Here is a 20,471-nt window from a genome sequence, read left to right as displayed (position 1 = left end):
CGCAACACTGCACCCTCCTCCTCTTAGGCACGTCCCGGGCCTACAACTTTTATTTAGTGTGACACGTAGGTGTAGTTCCCTCTACTTTTAACCTGACCCTGAGTGCGACAGTTTTTAAAACATAAATAAATGTGTCCCGCTGCTCCATTGCACCCCGCCTAACAGACTTACGCCCAAAGTTAACCGAATTGCGGAATGGTCTTCAAACTATAGACTGACGGTGGGGAGCATTATTTACACTGACGTTACTTTATTTACAAAACGCAACCCAGGACCTGTGATTGTTCTTTCTGGGGGGGAGACAGTCTGCTCTGCATCAATGCACCATGAAAGCACCTATAATGCACCAACACACCCCCAAGCACCAATCGGTGCAGTCATCACTGTTCATCAGTGTTCAATGCATGTTCAATAATCAAAATAAATCAACAACCCCTAACCCTGCAGGTGGTCTCTTGCTCTTCGGCTCCCTCTGCTGGCTATTATTATCTCTTCCAGTTGTTGTCATTTCTTTGCTTTCTTACTGGCGGCCTATTCGAACTTAAAAATGCACCCAATGTGTCCTTTTTATTTTCTTTATTTATGGCCCACAGGGCCGACTACGTGTGGTTCACCTGTGCGGCATCGGTGCCCTGTGGCCAAGGTCCGCCAGCAAGATTTCGGGCCCACATGGCCGGTTCCAGCAGAGGGGCCATGCCCCAACCCATGGGGTCCATAAGTGGTGCTCGGCCACAGACATGTGGTCCATAATGTGGTGCATCGATGCAGACAGCTGGTTCTGGGAATTTCGGGCGCACAATGGCCGACCCACGCACGCTCCCCTCGGCGCCCAATGGCGCACAGGTCATGTGGGAGACAAAAGAGACAAATGAGCAAGGGGTAAGGTCACAAGGGTACACATCAATAAGGCAATGCAAGGCGAAATGCGTACAGAGGGCGAAGTGAGAAAGCTCGTCCCTACCGTACGTCACCCCCCTGTCACCTACACTACCCTTGCCCTTACCCCATATGTACAAAATCTACACATTACAAATTCGTCACTACCGTCACGTGTTCCCCATATTTCCCTTATACCAAATTCGTCTCCACAATCCCTCTATCCAAAATTTGCCATCATCAATCCTCATAAGGAGGAAGAGATGGAACACAAAGCACAATGTCACACCCACGTCATGATGCGTCTCACAATCCAAAACATTTGCATCAAAAATAATTAAACATGGCATGGTGCGGAGTACCTGTCACCTCAGGTGAGTGGATGCAGATGGTGCGAGGAGACTCCAATCCTAACTATCCTCTAAATGACATTAACACACTTTACACTGCCCGGGGTCTTTCCCTGCCAATCCATTGGCCACTTACACTATGGGTTCTAAAAACCAATTCCCATTGACCAAACTGTGGTGCTTCTCAATTTGGGGTCTCACTCCCCCGATTCATCTCCCGGTGCCCTTGCACAATTTCTGGGCTGTGACGTGTAGCTCTCCCAGCAGGTCTACCCACCTGCACACCTCCACCACTGCAGTTGCCTCCCGAGCTTACCTGCTCCTCACCCTAACCTATCTAACTGGGGAAGGCCCCTCCTGGCTCTGTCACCCCCCTGGTGCCCTCTGGCACTGGGCTACCCGGGTCCGTCCTCCGGATCCTCGGGCCCCATCCACAACAACTCTACCGGCTCCCAGAGCCCACCTGCGGCCTCACCTGGCCGACATCCTCACAGTGGTGGAGTGCCCAAACCAACTACACACACTAACAGGCTACACGCCCAGCCATTTCCACAACACTAATGCACCCATCCAAATACCATTCTCTCACCTGCACCACAGATGCCAATATCCAACCACAATTTACCTATACCCTCTACCTAACACTTACACTACCCGCCCCGGGTATTCGTGATGGGGGTCCACTCTTCCCCCACTCACACCTTCGCACCATCCACTCCACTCCACAATTTCCACCATACTCACTCCACGACCATCCATTCCAATACTCCATATATTCCACACTCCATGTATTTCACACAACCATTCTCCATACACCTGTTGTTGCACACCTGTGCAATCACACCTGGTGCCACCTGCACCCTCCTCCTCTTCCTGGACCAGTTGGTCAACACAGCACTCATCACTATCACTATCACTCTTACTCATACACTGCTCCATCCACCTGTTCAGTTGCACACCTGTGCAATCACACCTGTTCAATCCTCACACACTGCTCAATACACTTCTATACACCTTCAACACTCACACAGCATCATCTGAACTAACTACTCCCCTCTAACTTAGTGCTCCCCATCTTCCCTTTAAACTAAGCACATACCACGTCATTATCATCCACACTAATCTACCTGCGTCCCCACTACAGGTATCCTTGTCACTAACTAATCTTAACGTTGCCTAATGTCATCTTCTAGGGCCCTACACATTATCCAAACCCTCCCTCGGCGAGCTTACACTGCCATTAACCCCATAAACTAGTGCTCCTTTGCCCCCCTTTGTGAGGGATGGTGGATTGGCCATCCCTTCACATGGGGCATCTCCCACTACCATCCCCCCAGTCCTCTGACGCTACGAGCCCCCGTCGCAAGAGGTACTGGGTCCTGCCTCGGCATCTAGAGCCGAGGCGATCCATGAGGGCGCCTGCTCGCTGGCATACGGTCTTATCCGGTCGGCATGGACGATCCGAGGGGGGGCCCGTGGCCCCATTTTGATTTTAATGACCACGTCACAGATTTGCGACAGGACGACTCCCGGGCCTTGCCAGGGGGAGGTGAGTTTTGGGCACCTGCCCTTCCGCCTCCGGGGATTAAAGAACCAAATCTTCATCCCCGGAGCATATTGACTCCCCTGGCTCCGGTCGTCGTACCTGCGCTTCATCTTGGCCCCCGCCAGATGGAGCTGGCGGCGGGCGAAGGCATGGACCCGCTCCATGCCTTCCTCCAGGTGACGTGCGTAACCCTCCCTCGGCGGGGTATCCGTGGTGTCTGGCACGGGACCGCATAGCAAGTCGGCGGGAGCCCGTAACTCCCGCCCATACATAAGCAACGCTGGACTGCATGCGGTGGCCCCGTGCTGGCTAGTTCGGTAGGGCATCAACAGGTACGGGAGATGTTCGTCCCAGTCATCCTGACGGGTGGTGGTGAACAATGCCAGTTGTTGTATCAATGTTCGATTGAACCTTTCCACCATCCCGTCAGATTGTGGCCGCAAGGGCGTGGTCCTGGTTTTCCGAATTGACAGGAGTCTACACACATCTTTTAGCAATTGACTTTCAAAATTTCGACCCTGATCGGTGTGCAGCTCCTGTGGAATCCCGTGCCGACATACAAATCCTTCTACGAAGGCCTGTGCCACAACCCCGGCTTCTTGGTTGGGGAGGGCGTAGGCCTCCGGCCACTTGGTGAAATAGTCCATTACAACGAGGATATACTTATTACCTTGGTGGGTGCGGGGCAGCAGTCCTAGAATATCCATAGCCACCCGCTCAAGGGGGGCCCCCACCTGATGTAATTGAAGGGGGGCCCTCATCCTCCGTGCTGGTCCCTTTTTGGCAGAACAGGCGTCGCATCTCCGACACCAGTCCTGTATGTCGCGCCCCACATTCACCCAATAGAACCTCCGGCGGACCCGAGATATTGTCTTTGTCCTGCCCAAATGGCCGCCGGAGCAGGTACCATGCACCTGTTGTAATATGACGTTCTTGAATTTGTCAGGGACTATCACCAGCCAGGAAGTTCTATCAGAGGGAACCTCCACTCACTTGCGATATAAGATGTTGCCTTTCAACTCCAGGGTCTGCCACTGAGCCCAATACGCCTTTGTTTGCGCCCCGAGGGGGGTGACCTCTTCCCCCTTTGGTCTTTGCCCCAATTTGACCCAATTGAACACCGGCCCCAGGACAGGATCCTCCTGCTGGGCCGTGCTCCAAGCCAATTCTCCAAATTCCTCGTCCGCGGTTAGTGGCAAAATTGGCCCTCTCACCCGGGTTGCCCGGACGACGAGAATCGGGGCAGAATCGCCCAATTGCTCCCTCTCGTGTCTCGCACAAAATTTGCAGTTTTCCCCCAGACAAGGACGCCGAGAGAGTGCGTCCGCATTACCATGGGCCTTCCCGGCCCTATGGGCCACATCAAAATCGTACTGCTGCAACTTTTCCAACCACCTTGCAATTTGGCCCTCCGGTTCCTTGAACCGAAGGAGCCATTGCAAGGAGGAATGGTCAGTTCTAACCAAAAATTTCCGCCCGTACAAGTACGGGTGGAAATGGTTCATGGCAGCCAGCATAGCCAATAACTCTTTGCGAGTGACACAATAATTTCGTTCGGGCCTACTTAAGGCCCGACTATAGTAACCAATCACTCTCTCCACGCCCTCCTGTGTCTGAGACAAAACTGCGCCCAATCCTTCCTGGCTCGCATCCGTGTCCAGGGTAAATGCCCCGTTGCTAGTGGGGTAAGCTAGAAGGGGTGCGGATGTTAAACACCCCTTCAACTTTTGGAAGGCCTCGTGGCACTCCCGCGTCCAATTAAATCGCGTCCCCTTCTCCGTAAGCCGGTGGAGGGGACGGGCCAACTCCGCAAATTTCGCCACAAAGCGCCGGTAGTAGGAGCAGAGTCCTAAGAATCCCTGCACCTCTTTGATGGTACGTGGTGCGGGCCACTCCTCTACCGCTTTAATTTTGTCTGGGTCCGTTTTTACCCCCTCACAGCCGATCACGTGACCTAGATAGGCCACCTCTCTTGCAAACAAAGTGCACTTACTCGGGTTCAGCTTTAACCCTGCCTGTCTGAGGCACCCGAACACCTGGTCCAAATTAGCTAACGCCTGGGGGAAGGTCTTGGCATGTACCAGGACGTCATCCAGGTATACCAGGCATGATTGCCATGGCATGCCGCCTAGCACATGCTCCATTAATCTCTCAAAGGTGGTGGGGGCGTTACACAAACCAAACGGCATCACAGTGAACTGATACAGCCCCTTACCTGTGGAAAATGCCGTTTTCTCCTTCCCTGTCCGATCCATCTCCACCTGCCAATACCCACTCTTGAGGTCCAAAGTTGTGAACCAATTTGAGCCCGCAACGGCATCGAGGGTGTCATCAATCCTTGGCAGGGGATATGAGTCCTTGAGTGTCACGTTGTTTAGCTGGCGATAGTCCACGCAGAACCGCGTGGTCCCATCCTTCTTTTTGACCAGCACAACAGGTGACATCCAAGGACTTCCCGAGGGCTCGATCACACCTGCGTCGAGCATTTTTTCAACCTGCTCGTCAGCTTCCGCCCTCTTGCTCCAAGGGAGCCGTCGGGCGGCCTGACGAATAGGCCGGGCCTCACCGGTGTGGATCTGATGTTTCACCAGGCCCGTACGTCCAATATCCTCGGTGGACAAGGAGAAGAGGTCCAAATGGGACCCAACCAGTTTGTGTAAGGCCTCCCTCTGGGTACCTCCCAACTCTACGCTACTACGATTTACCATCTCGCAAATGGGATCGGGCCAATTCCTAGTATTTATTGAAGGCTCCCCCTGGGGCCGGCTCGGCTGGATGTTCTCGCCCCTCACTGACGCGACTTCTCTAACTGGAGTGCAGCCAGCTATCTTTGTGCCCCTTACTATAGTGCGTGGTTCTGTGCTAATATTAATTACTCGGACGGCCACTACCGGCCCGTCCGTTTTTACAAGGGTGCGGCCCACGATTAAACCAGGTATGGATCGCGCTGCCACCGGTTCGACCAGGCCGCAGGATTCCTGCCATGTCGGGCGGGCTGACCATCGGGCCGGCACTACGGCCTCGGCCCCCGGAGGGATGGTCACGGCCTCAGGAGCCTCCAGCTCCACCCTCTCGGCCGTGCTCACCCCCTCCAATGGTAGCTCTTCCACCCCCCATTGCAGGATCCCCCGGCCCAAGTCGATTTTACAACCGCCGGCAGTCAACAAATCCAACCCTATTAAGCACGGGTCGCACACCTCCGCCACCCAAACCTCTATCTCTCGCTTTACCGATCCCAACTTGAGGGTCACAAAACCACGCCCTATGATCGGAGCCGTTGCCCCGGTAGCCAGCTGCAAGCTATGATTTTCCAGACGCTGGATTTTACCCAGCCGTCTGCACTCGAATTAAGGACCACGGGGTTGATGATCATGGCGCTGGCTCCCGTGTCCACGACGGCGTCTACCCCCACGCCGGCAATTTTGCACCGAATTGTCAAACTACCCGTTCCAATTTGGCCACAATGAATGACCTGTCGCGTCAACGAGGGCTTCTCCCCATCCCCTACTGCCGAACACCGCCCTGCATGCCCGGCACGTTCTAGTTTCCCGGGCCCTGGCGGGGGGGTGTCTGAGGTCGGCTAGGCCGATCGATACGGGGCGGAGTTGAGGGCATCGGTTGGCGAAGAACGTCCCGGCGCGGAGCTCGACACACCCACGCACGGTGACCCATCCGAGCACAATTATAGCACCTCACCTGGTAAGGTGCTTGCCTCCGGTATTCCAAATTCCCCCCCCCCCTGTATGTCCGAATTGGGGTACTCTGTCGGGGACTACCGGGGGCCACCACTGGGGCCGCCTGCCATGGTCCAGGTCCCGCTAGACGCCGATCCACCAGCCTCCGAACCATGCTCTCCAGGTCAGGGCCCCCGTCGGGGGCGGGCCCCCTTAGGGGGCCGCCCCCCATCTCGGGCCCCACCTGACGCACCGCCACTGCATGGCGCTCGCCTCCCCGGGCCAGGGGCCTCGCTGCTTCCCAACGGGCTGCAGCGTCGGCCGCCTGACTCATGGTCTGCGGGCGCCACATGGCGAGCTGTTGTCGGAGCTCCAGATCCGGAAGGGCCTGAATAAAGTGATCCAGCGCCAGGCTTTCCTGGGAACTCGCTGCCATGTCCGCGTGTGCAATCCCTACTGTGCGGCGAATATCGTGAGCAAGTTCCCCGATGGTCTCCTGGGGCTTGCGTTTACGCTGTGCAAGTTGAGCTTTAACAAGCTCGCTTTGCTGCTCAATACCGAAACGGTTAATTAAAGCTGCACGGAGAGCTGGCAGGGTGAGAGCACCCAGTGGTAAAGCTGTCAGCACCTCCGCCGCCGCACCGCGCAGTGCCCCTACCAGGTGTACTCCACCTTCGTCCGGATTCCAACCGTTGCCTTTACACACGTACTCAAACTGTGCCAGGTACGCCCTCAAATCACTCTTGCCGTCATACGGCGCGAGTGGGACTTTGTGGGCGCCCGAAGGTCGGACCCCGCGCGTCACTCCCTGTGGGATCAACACGGGACCAAACCGCTCGGGCTCCCACAGTACGCTATTCCCGGGGGGCTCCCGCGCGTCCCCCGTTCCTCCAAACACTACCCCCCGTGGTGTCGATGCCTGGGTCGCCCTGCCACAACCCGCTACCCACTCCATACCCGCACATTCTTGCTCACCAGCACCCCCCTCACTCCCCATAGCCAGACCTCCTTGTACACCTCCTCTTTCCACACACTCCGGACCAGTCATACACCTCACCATTGGTCCCTCACGAACACCCGGGTCTACACCACCCCCCAAGCCGACTGAAGCTCCCCTCACATCATATACATTTCCGAATATATCGCCACTCACCTTGACACCTCGTCTCCGCACCTCCTCTGCCACCTGCAAACTCTTTATTTGGTTAGTGAGCACCTCATCACGATTCGAGCACAGACCTTGTACCAATTCCATCACCTCCTCCTTTATTTCCTTTTTAGTTTCCCTTCGTCTCTTCTTAATTTCACTCACCCCTTCTTCCACCTCCTCTAATTTTTCCTTTACTTCCTTCATCTCCCGGTGCGCCCCCTCTATCTCTTCCTCTAACGCCACCTTAACCGTTTCTATGTGCGTCCTCACCTCTCGGTCCTTCGTCTCCATTACTTCTGTCACCTCTTCCAACTTCTTCGTCAACCCCTCATGAACCATCTGACATCCCTTCTGTGTCGCTATTAATTCGTTCTTAATGTCTTTTTGTGTCGCTTTTAACCCCCCGATTATTACCGTGTTCTTTTCCACTTGGTCCACTAGTTCCTTTTGTCCCACTGTCAGCTGTTCTACTCCCTTCGTCAGACCCTCTATTCCCCCTTGTAACCTCGCCGTATTATTCCTCACCTCTTTCTCTATACGCTTTTCGCCTCGCTTTACCTCCTCGCGTACCCCCGAGACCTCCTCACTTACACCTCGTCGTATCTCCTCTTTCATCTCCTCCATCTGGTTCCCCATCTGTTCGATTTCCCGGGCGGATTGCTCCCCTATTTCCCGCAATTTGTCTTCCATCCTATTTTCTAACCCCATTAACCCATTTTTCACCCCCTCTAACTGATTCTCCTGGGCAGCCATTCTATTTTTCACCCCCGTTAACCCATTCTTTACCTCTTTTATCCCGTTGTCTAACCCCTCAAATTTAGCTTCTAGCCGTTCCCCCATTTCTCCCATTTTGCCCCCCATTTCGCCCATTTTGCCCCCCATTTTGCCCCTCATTGCCCCCATTTGCTCACTCTGAGCATCCATCCGGTTCCCCATTACCCCCATTTGGCCCTCCAATCGCTCACCCTGAGCATCCATTTTTGCCATCAGTTGGGTCAAGAATAATCTGAGGTCAAACCCGGTTTGCCCAGCGTCCCCAGCCGCCACCGCGGGCTCGCCCTCCGCGGCACCGCTATTTTGTGACCCTTCAACCACGTGCGCGAGCGCGCCATTTTGTGCGTCTGATACCCCCTCAACCACATTGCCAATGTTCTCCTCTACTTCGTCCCTCTGATCCTGGGTTACTCCTAACCCCTCCTCTAACTCACCCACCGGCATCCGATCGCCTTGACCAGCCATGGCGCGATTTCAAAATTCGGGTTTTTGTAAAACAACACAAATTTCCAGTAGCTTGTAATTTTGAGCGCGTTAAGCGCGCTTCGGGTCCGTATCCCACTCCTGACACCAATTGTTACGGACGCGGTTAAAGATGTTATTTTGACCGAGCGGTGGTATTACCGTGACGGAACAGTGCTTCCTTGATTAATACCCGATTTGCCCCAAACTTTGGCCGGATCGCGCCACCGCTATTCAATCGGGAAAACTCTAAAGCGACCGAATACAAAGAGGAAGAAGACGTACAGAAGAGTAATTGGATTTATTATTTACACATATAAGTAGGAAGGAAGCAGTCACGTTTATTTACAGACGAGATTAGATACACAGTGCAACGCTAGCTTACCTACAGTCTTAATTAACCCAGGGACAGAACAAACAAGGACAGACTCACGCGGGGAATGATGATAGGACTGGCGGGAGATGGATGGCTGGCGGGATAGGGAGGTCCAACTGGTCCTGCAGCCGATCGACTCGTGGGCAGCCGCCGCTCCTTCGCGGCCCTGCTCCAAACTGCCGTCCAGGCCTCACGCTGCTGTGGCTGCAGTTTCGGTGGCTCCAGCTGCAGCAAATGCAGTTGCGGTGGCTCGAGCTGCAGTTCAACTCTGGACTTCTTGGTTGGACTCAACTCCTTGGACTCCCTCTCGTCTCTCTGTAAAGGCTCATCTCTCTTGGGAAACGCCCTGCCTGCGGGTTATATAGGCCCCGCCCCTCAACCTTCGCGAACCTCCTCGATGTTTCTCTCCACACCCTCTCCAAGTCCAACCCCTGGCTCATGGTTGGTCGAGTGGGGCTGGCTCACTCCTCCCCTCTATGACGAGGTCGAGACACGCCTTTCTTCTCCGACCCTGCCTCGTGGTCAATGGCGGCAATTGGAGGGGAGGTTATGCGAATGGCAATTGACGAAAAGGGGGAATGGAAGTTTTGGGAATGGGAATGAAGGGAATCTATCTCTTTCACTGGTGCAATGGAGTATTTCAATTAATGGGAGACACAGCCTTACCCTAAAACACATAATAAGATATAACTATTGAACAGGGGTATTCTATGATTGGCTGTGGTGTGGATGCTTTATGGACTAATTATGGGACGCCCTTTAACCTTTACACAGCTCCGGAGGCAGGAGGCGCAGAATAACAATAATAATAATACACACAATCAAAAAAAATACAGTCCTCATATCCGCAACAATACATACATACATACATACATACATACACACACACATACATACATACATGCACACATACAAGCACACACACACATACATACATACATACATACATACATACACACACACATACATACATACATACATGCACACACACAAGCACGCACACACACACATACATACATACATACATACATACATACACACACACAAACACACGCACACATACATACATACATACATACACACACACACTCATTTTATTAATGGGTGAGCTTCACGGCTCTTGGTGTTCAGCTAGTATCACACATTTTCCCCAGTGGTGGATGAGTTTCCTGATCCCCCTAAAATTGTTTTTGATTCTAAAGCTTTTTGAAAGGAAAAACATTTTGACTCGCTATTGGTCAATTTAAAATAGGTTTCCTATTCCAAGATAGACAAATTTAAAATGTTTATGATATGTACGGCTAATGATTGTCCTGGGTTCGAATCCCGATCGATCGCTGAATTAACGCCAGGGGGGTCGACTCAGCCTGTCATCCTTCCGAGGTCGGCAAATTGAGCACCAGCTTGCTGGGATGAATGATCCCGGTGTGTACCCTGATTTAGAATAGGTACACCGTATCCCCGCGCATCGTAAGAGGCGACCAAGGGTTGGCATCAGGAAGGGCATCCGCCCATAAAAACATTGCCTCAAACAGGGAACCATGATCGTCATGGGGCCCGCAATGCTAACCCCTGCTCTAGCGGGGAAAATGGCCTTAAAACGATCATTCATTCATTCATTCATTCTCTGGCCTAGTTTATGCGATTGAGAACCACCCACATATTTGGTTGCCAAAGATGGAAGAATGTTTGACAAACCCTTTCCAAATGTTCTGTACATTCCCTGCTTACTCCGATCAGCTTGAAATTTCCTTCTCCCTTTTTCCTTCTTTTCTCAATTAAAGTACCCCCTCCCCACATTCCTTATTTTTGTGTACCTTTTTCTTTTGGAAATATTTCATCAAATCAGCACTATTTCATGCCTTATGTATGTCGAGAGGGGCCCTCTCGTTTACAAAAACAAACAGCAACCTTCTTAGTTTTTATCTCCGTTTATTTTGATTTATTTATTTTTTCTTGCTTGTAAATCTTAATGCTCCGATCGTGTGTCCCACCAGCCAGAATGTATACGAATGGATACTCGGAACGCCTTCCAATGGCGCATACGGAACCTCCCGTACCCTCATGATGTGTACTCCTTGGCTGTGGATCCAGAAAGACAACGGTGCATTATTAAAACTACCAACAAGAAGTGAGTACTCAGGAGAGATATTGCAGATTGAGTGATACAAATCTGTTTTTCTCCATGCCACCATTCACAGAATTGGTTTCTCACAATCCTGGATTGGGTTACAATCCCGGATGTGTCACCACTCTGACTCAGGAAGTCAGGGCAGAAATTTGTAATTTGCTGATGGTGCCGGCAATAGCTCACTTACTCTTCGCAATGGACACCGTGGGGTCTTTAACAACCGCCAACTAATACCGGCAGACAGGACACCAGTTTAATGTCTATCTTTGTTTGTTTTTTTTGTTTTTTTTTGTATACTGAATCGAGGCTCGTGAAAGAGCTAACATTTATTTCACAAACAAATCAACCAGACAAACAAAATATACAAAAAGAGGGAGCGGAAGACAAGATGGGGAGAGAAGGGGAAGCACACAACCACAACATTTGAGAGCAGGGAGAAGTGTGGGTGGGAGAGGGCTTGGGGGCAGGAGGCGTGGGAAGGGGAGGGGGGGGGGGGGGGAAGGTATAAAACACAAGGGGACCGAAATTAGCGGGGGTAGAAAAGATCAAGGTTTTGGATGGGGGAGGATAAGAGATGGTGGTGAACAGCTGTTTTAAAGACCTGGAGGGTGGAGTGGGATTGAAGAGAGTGAGGGAGTTTGTTCCAGAGGCAGGAGAAAAGAGGAATGAAGGAGTGAAGGTGAGTAGAGATTCTTGATTTTGGCAGTTTAACCATAAGAGGGTTGCAGGCAGATCTTGTGCGACCTGACAATAGACCTGTAGATGCGACAATGACAATAGCGACAGAGAATAGACCTGTAGGAATATTTGTGGGACAGAGCCCAGAGAGGGCTGGGGAGGCAAGGCCAGAGAGGAGTCGGTAGAAGACGGAAAGACCACCAACCTGCCTGCGGTGAGTGAGTGAAAGGCCCTTGGAGTTAGCTTTGTCGTGAAAATCAAACTCAGACACGACTTGTACCTTGGGTAGGTTTAATATCATTTAGATCTGTGGTCACATCCTGTAAAATACATTCATGCAATAGACATCAGAATCGGAGTATTACAGTATCAATAGGCAAAACAAAACAAGCGCAGCATATAGGGGCGTACATACCATTCAAACTACAGGACTATATGTCGCAGTAAGTGTCGCTGGAGTGTCCTTGCGCCGCGGTTGTCCCGGGTCTTATAGACGCCCCTTTTAGAGGGATAAGCGAGCACTCCCGGGTTCACCTTCAGTCTAATTTCACTACAAGCTTCATCGCGGGAGATTCCAATGAATCTGAACGCTTTGGTTTCAACAGCGTGAAGACGGGCTAGGTGTGAGGCAGGAGCACCAGACCAGAGGGGAGAGCAGTATTCCATAGAGCTGCGGATGAAAGCCTTGTATGTGGTGAGGAGCTCAGGTGTGCCAAGGAAGGACTTCGCACGACGGAGGATGCCCAGTCGGCGACTGGCTTTGGAGGCCAGATTTGAAATGTGGTTTTCCCAGGAAAGATCATGGCAGATAGTGAGACCCAAAAGCTTGAGTGACAGAACTTCTTGGAGAGGATTATTCAGAAAGTGGATGGGAGGGTTGTCCAGTCGGTCTTTTCGGAGAGACAATGTAAGACTGTGAGATTTGTCAGGATTGAAAGACATGTTCCACTTGTTTGACCAGTCTGTGATTTTGTCCAGGTCTGCAGAGAGTGAGGAGGCTGCAGACTGCCGATCTGAGGGATGACGAATGGAGCGACAGAGAGTAGAGTCGTCAGCAAAGAGATAGAGAGGATTTTCAAGAGAGTCAGAGAGATCATTGATGAAGACCAGAAAAAGCACATGGCCCAGAACACTGCCTTGGGGAACTCCAGCCTGAACAGGAAGAGGAGATGAGAGAAACCCATTCAGGGCCACACGTTGACTACGACCAGAGAGGAAGTCCGCCAGCCATGCGTGGAGATTTCCATGGATACATCCCCATCTGAGGGATGGCACACACATTGATGAATCACCCAACCTGTGAAACACCTGGGTGGAAGTTTATAGCTGTCGGGATTCAAACCCAGGCTCAACAGCTCAGAGATCAGTGTGCCTACCTCTAGGCCATCCTGACAGTCCTTCCATAATACAACTTATGTCAAAATTTATGTTTCAACTACAAAAAGAGATAGTGTTTCAAAAAAATAAAAATACTTGGGATGGATGAATGAATGAAATGAATGAATGATCGTTTTAAGGCCATTTTTCCCCGCTAGGGCGGGGGTTGGCCTTGCGGGCCCCATGACAATCATGGTTCCTTGTTTGAGGCAATGTTTTTTATGGCCGGATGTCCTGTATAATTTAATGGAATGTGATGTAATTTTGTTTCTAAACTATCATGAATCACAATATGTATGAAACTAGGATCTGCTCTCGCTGTACAAATATTAATTAAATCATACAAATATTCTTGAACTGCTTCAAAAACTATCTGAAGTAAAAAAAAAACATTTCAAAAACAAAAATCAAAAAACTATTCAGAAACAAAAACATATTTTTATTATGAACATCACCAAGGCAAAATTCTACAATCTGAACAACAAATTCACTTACCAGTCGCATTCGAGGTTTGTGAACAACTATATGGCGTGTGTGTGTGTGTGTGTGTGTGTGTGTGTGTGTGTGTGTGTGTGTGTGTGTGTGTGTGTGTGTGTGTGTGTGTGTGTGTGTGTGTGTGTGTGTGCGTGCGCGCGCGCGCCATTTTTCTCAGTGATGGCCGAACGGATCTTCGTTAAACTTTCAGATTCGTCAATAAGTGTTGTGGAGTGTTTCAGGCAAGAAAAAATATATATATTTAATCACTCCATGTTGCCTAAGCCTCAGAAAGACGAGTTATCCGCTAGATGGAAAATTTAACTAACCTTCCAACATTGCCTGTCGACATTTGCATGTACCAGTCAAGGTTTTTTTTTTTTGTTTGTTTTTTGTTTTTTTATTCAAGATCGAGGTTCGTGTAAGAGCTAACATTAGTCCGTGGGCTGAGTAGGGTTTACATGCACCCCCCCCCCCCCACAACTTAACTTCCCGGGTATGTCCCCCACCCTAGGGGTTAGGAAAAACCATGTTAACAGAAAAAAAAACTCATTCCCTCATAGTTTGACCTCTGGTGACCTCATTTGCATATAACACATATCATTGTAAAGAGTGTCCCAGGACAAACATTTTGAGGGGTCATATGCAACCATAGGATGACTAGGTAAAAAGTTATGGCCATTTGAATTTCGCCTACCCCTAATTTTTGGAAATCACTGACACAGGGGGGGGTAACATCAAAATATGCGTGGGAGGTACCTTGGGAATGAGTTTTTTTTCTGTTAACATGGTTTTTCCTAACCCCTAGGGTGGGGGGTACATGGACATACCCGGGAAGTTAAGTTGTGGGGGGGGTGCATGTAAACCCTACTCAGCCCACGGACTACATCAATCACAAAAAAAAACAACAAACGGACACACAAAACATACAAAAAAGGGAGCGGGAGACAAGATGGGGAGAGAGAGAGGGAAGCACACAAGTACAACAGCAGAGAACAGAGACATTGGGAGATCTGTGGGAGGAAGAGGGCTTTGGGGGGAGGAGGCTTTGTGTTCTAGTGTTCAATAATATTTCAATTGAAATAAAATAAAGATTTTAAAGGTTGAAGAAAAAAAAACTTTTTCAGAAGTTTACCGTCATTCCTGCACCGTCTTTTACACCACCTTATTTAATTTGTTCCAATAGTTATTTCTACAGGTTGTTTGTGTCCTATATGCCGTAGCTAAAAACAGTACGTTTCCTGTTTGATATGATTTTCAGTTTTGTTTGAATGCCAGACAGGCAGACAACAACAACAACACAACAGGCATTTCAAGGCCATTTTCCCTGCAAGAGTGGGGGTTAGCCCCAGACAGGCAGACAGAGTAAACAAATTACCACACTCCTCTGCGCATGTGCGATTGTGATGAGATTCCGTACAATTTGCCAAATTCAGAGCCAAATTACGATTAAACTGCAGGTTTGTGTCTTGATTGGTGTTCTACAGTGTTAAAAATATAACATTCAATTGAAATGAAGTTGGTCCTCAATCATAAACTAACATCTGTAGACAGACAGACAGACAAAGTGAAACCGATTGCTTCACCCTGCTTTGCGCTACACGTGCGGGGTAATAAGTGTTGCTTTATTTAATACGGCTCCTGCACATACTGCTTCAACTCTTCCCACAATGGATGGAGGTCCTCAATCACAGACAAGAGATCAGGGCCACTTCTCCAGACATATCTTGAGCATTCGACACAGTCTGACACCCCACCTTGCTGTCCAAACTCTCTGCCTCACGGCATCCAAGGCCACTACCACACATGCCTTACCGACTACCTGAACCACAAACCAACAACCACACTGTGATTTGAATGTGTTCATTTTGGGAACATCTGTGGCTCGAAATCTAATTGAACAGTCATCAACATTGATGCGACAACCATAATCTTATGTTTGTGGGGGTATGCATGAAATACCTTGGGAAAGTAGGAATGTGTAGGTTTTTATATGGACCATGTGATGCGAAGAAGAAGAAGCCATCTCGATGTACATAAGCAGGGTAAATGTTCAGGTTAAGAGGGTTTGCATGTCACCATAAAGGGCGTGGCTTTTGTGCTAACTAGTTCTCGGGTGTAATATTAATAAACCCCAGTGTGTAATTGCCCGGTGATTTTCCCCTTCGTTTTTGTTTCATCAAAAAGGGCCACCATTATAACAGCCATAATTGCCTGACAGTACAACCGGACAGGAGATTAGACTCCCCTCTCCCCCCCCCCCCCCCTCTCCACCCTCTCCCCAAACGACTCGTGACAGGGAGACCACGCCTTGACCTTCGTCATTGGGCGTCAAGCAAGGCCCTTGAGGTCCCGCCCTGAAGACGACGATTGGTCGTGGCGATGGACTGATGTAATGGGACGTCAGTGATTGGGCAGAGTGTGACGTCAGCGGTGGAACATTTGAGAGCGCTTCCCGCACGGTGGCTTGGAGGCGATGAACGCCAACCCCCCTCGTTGAGACCAGGGTTAAGTGCCGGCCGGCAGGAACATAATTTATTTTTATTTAATCTTTCCCCTTGTTTGTATACGAGTCTGAGTGGAGACGTCTCAATTAGGAATTATAGTTTTTACATTGCCTTTCGTTTTTATTTTCCTTGCATTTATTTTCATTAATCCTCTATTTTTGCATTTCAGTCTTGTGTTGTGGATTTTGCTTTTCCCATATTTGTGTTTGTGGGTTCGGATTAATCCAGTGTCGGCCGTCCGATCACATAAAGCTTTCGGGCCTTTCCGCGCCAAAGACAATCCCGCCAAGGTTCGAAGTACGCCTCAGAGTTAAAGCTCGTTTTGGTCATCCGTCACCCAGGGGTCTTAACCCCGGGGACGCGACAATATACAGCACATGTCGGATTGATCATAATGTGATTTTGTTCAAGGAGTGTTTCATCATCTTAATTATTGTGTTGTGTTCATTTATCACCTCAGGTATTATAAGACATTAATGGTTCCTGATATGGAGCGCTACGGGTTACCTCTGGAGTCGAGTGCTTTGAACTTCACACATAAAAACAACACCCTCGTGATTACGGTATGTCTGCAAGCTTCTGCCTGAGCAATGAATGACATGCTGCCGTATTTGCTTGCACAATGAAACCAATCACCCGATGAGTAGCTGTGAGCGAGAGATGTCTTTATGTCCACCAGCACCGCCACAATTTCCCGTAGGGTCGGCTGACTACATTTTTGGCCCAAGTCATTCAGGAAATGGATGGCCAGGCCGGAGGTGATTTGGGCAGGAATTTGTAATATGTTCAGTATAATTCACCAACTCTTCACGAAAGACAACGTTGGATATTCATTATCCACCGATTAATGCCAGCAGATGGGTCACGTCGTTTAACGTCCATCTGAGGGACGGTGCCCTTTGTAATAACAACCGCCCTGCCCGCAGAAGCACCAATTCGACATTTTGTAGTCTGGTCTGGAATCGAACCCAGATTGCACAGCTCAAAGGTAAATGTGCTACATCCTGTCAGACACTTGGAAATAAATGTGCTGAATGTCACAACACAGACTGCTTCAACTAACAGCTATCAGCTGTTTTCCCATTAATTTAATTACACCCTTCTTCTGCTGAGATTAAGCACAATATAGGAATCGGCGATGAGCTGTGACCTTTCCTCTCTAACCTACACAGTACAAGAAGCCGGCTGCCATTATCGAAGCGGAGCATCAACTCAGGCTGGAGATCCGAAAACTCAAAGATTTGGAAGGCTCTGACGATTGTTCCACACAATGAAGTCCTGGAGACTCGTAAAATGACCGCTCCTGACCTCCACATTCAACACGGTAAACGCAGCAGAGGTTGTACGTACAAGGAACACAAGAAAAGTATTGTGACAAATTGTTGTAATTCGACATCCATCTTCCACGTAATGGGTTATGTTCAAATAGCAACTTTAATCCACTTGAAATGAGTTATCCGTTTTGCAGCATGGTGTTAACATCAGCATTGTAAAACAATATTGATCGTAGGAGTAATTTATTCGGATGTCAATATCGGTTTCTTTCAATAAAAAATAAATAAATAATAAACACCTTTAGAGGCCATTTTTCCCCGCAAGCGGGGGTTGGCCTTTTTCGGGAACCGTGGTTGTTGTTGTTTTTCGGTCCCCTTTTTGAAGCAATGTTTTACGGCCGGATGCCCTTCCTGACGCCAACCCTTTTTGCCGCCTTTAACGACAAACAGGGAATTACCAGTGAACTGGTCCTCAATTAGCCGACCTCGGAAGGATGACAGGCTGAGTCAACCCCCCTGGCATTAATTCAGCGATCGACCGGGATTCGAACCCAGGATCCTAGGATTCTAAGCTGACACCCTAGCCGCTAGCCCAACACCAGAGGTTTCTTTCAATAAAAGTCAAAAATGAGTTGAGAGGCAAATTTGGATTTTCAAGAGTGAATTTAGAAACGGTCATGGTGTTTCCAACTATCACACTGTAAATGAGGACAATGAAGTGAGTTTTGAGTAACACCGCGGACTCTCTTCCACAGCCGCCCAAGCATCGGTAGATGGTACCAAACACGGCTTCTCGTCAAGATAGCAAAGAAGATGTCAACTCCACAATTCTAAGTGGTTTAATAATGATAACGAAGTCATCGATATAATGAGATCCAATGTCTGTGTGTTTGTCCGTTTTGCATCTCTTTCCCAATCACTGGTCACACAAAGAAAAATGCCCCACATATTCATCCATAGAGACACCACAGGTAGTGCAGGGTCAAAATAAAAATGATTTGGACAACAAAGGTTTCATTATTCACATCGATAAATTGCACAGACAAGGTAAACGTGGACGACGCTGAGGGCAGACAACTCGCGAGATACTGATGATTGACTGTGTGAGGGCGAGGTGCACTGTGATTGGCTCCTGCCTGGCAAATGACGTCACACATCCCCTCCTGTACCTATTTTTCTGCCGACTTGCCATAAGCGTTAAATTTACAGTTAAGAAATCTTTTCTCATTGCACTAAAATTCGAAAATTGTCCATGTCTAAGATAGAAAACAGCTCGGCAATTTCCTTCAAATTTTGCATACGTGCCTCAGGTCATGGGCACAAAATCACTCCCCAACCTCACCCACTTGCAATTTTCACCTGTACAGTGTACACGTGGCACAGTGCAAGTGTTTTAACCACCGACCGATGCCAAAGGGAGAAGCTAAGGGTGGGGAAATGGTGATGCCAATATGTGAAATGGCGGTGTTCACGGCACATTAAAATACACTGTGTGTGAAGGATTGTTACCTGAAATAACTCACAGAGCTTCTAAAAGAAGCCAAAAATACTTGGGAAAGTACCTGAGAGAAAGGGGTGTGCCTCTGAACAACGAAACACTTGGAGAACTTTCTCAGCTCAAAGAACGGGCAGCTGCTCGTACTGCAATCTCTTGACCATGTCGACTGGTTGCAGGGCCAAAGTGAATGGACGTGTGCTAAACAAACCCCCTGATGGATCGCTACCGGTGAATTGACTTTGAACCTTGTGGGCGTGCCTCCTGTGAACCTGACAGGCTTGGTGATCTTACTACAATTCACCAAATGTCTGTCCGTCTGTCTGTCTGTCCGTTCGAAGGTACCGTAAAAACTGCTGAACTGATCGCAACGATATTTTGGGTGGGTAATCCTGGGATCTCCAGGAGTAAAATAGGCTCTTTAGTTTTTCCAATTTCAGCTTTGGTCTCCAGCATTCTCAGGTTTGGACTCCCGCATAACATTCGTGTTCGCATGACGTTCATTGTTCTCATTGTGACGATGTTGTTTTCCTGGGTGCCGCACTAACGGCTGCACCGATCGCTGCACGGCTGCATCGATCGGACTCGGTGACCTCGGACAAAGACCTTTATAAGAACACTGGTTGAATCCCTGCTTGAGAGAATTCCAACCCCCTCCCCGCCATCACGGCCGTCTCTTCAACTTACAATCCCACGAGATATGCGGAGAGGACGACCCAAAACCAATATAAACCATTAAACATCATTCGTATATAAACATCATTAAAAGTAAATAATGACCTCGGCCAAAGTTCAACCGTCGTTTAATCTCCACATGAAAGAATTCCACATAGCTATTTGGGCGGTGTATACGCTAACAGATCGCCGTCTCCATCGATCTTGCCAAGGCCGTAACAGCTATCGGCTCAAAATCATTTTAACTGTTGATTTGGAAGTTTTTACAATGAAGGAAACACGTATCGGGAGTACATACGACATCGGGAGTGCTAACTGCACGCGTCTTCAGTATCAAGCTTATATCTGTCATGGTGGATCTGAAGAGTGGAATGCTTGGAGAAGTGGTGGGCTACTTCGGCATGAAGGAGGATCAGAAACGTGGACTCCCACACTGCCACATCCTGCTGATACTTGCTCCCGCATGACGTTATTTTCCCGGGTGCCGCACAAACGGCTGCACCGATCGAGATTTAACGGATGTTTATATAAATCGTTTAAAAGAAAAAAAGCCTTCTATTTCTGATATTTAGCCTTTTCATTTGGGCCTCCCAATTTAAGCCCCGCCCGTAGGGCAGGTACCGTTGCTAGTTTATTTAATGGATGCCTGCAA

The 20,471-nt window shown here is 49.4% G+C and overlaps 1 protein-coding gene across 3 annotated transcripts in view; it reads left to right on the top strand.

Annotated features, from left to right (window-relative positions):
• DPCD (deleted in primary ciliary dyskinesia homolog (mouse)) overlaps positions 1-17,949 on the top strand; it is a 30,008-nt gene extending 12,059 nt beyond the window's left edge. For all 3 annotated transcript variants that reach the window (XM_078782491.1, XM_078782488.1, XM_078782489.1), the window contains 3 exons: positions 11,206-11,339; positions 16,836-16,938; positions 17,548-17,949. In XM_078782491.1, the coding sequence (XP_078638617.1) occupies positions 11,206-11,339; positions 16,836-16,938; positions 17,548-17,649 (339 nt within the window). In that variant the 3' untranslated portion in view covers positions 17,650-17,949. The remainder of the gene's footprint in view (positions 1-11,205; positions 11,340-16,835; positions 16,939-17,547) is intronic.
• Positions 17,950-20,471: the final 2,522 nt, after the last annotated feature.

The sequence above is a fragment of the Myxine glutinosa genome, chromosome 7, assembly GCF_964187855.1.
Source record: "Myxine glutinosa chromosome 7, kmMyxGlut1.1, whole genome shotgun sequence".
In the NCBI taxonomy this organism is placed as follows: Eukaryota; Metazoa; Chordata; class Myxini; order Myxiniformes; family Myxinidae; genus Myxine; species Myxine glutinosa.
Note: the sequence above shows the minus strand (reverse complement) of the source record. Positions and strands in the feature narration are given on the sequence as shown.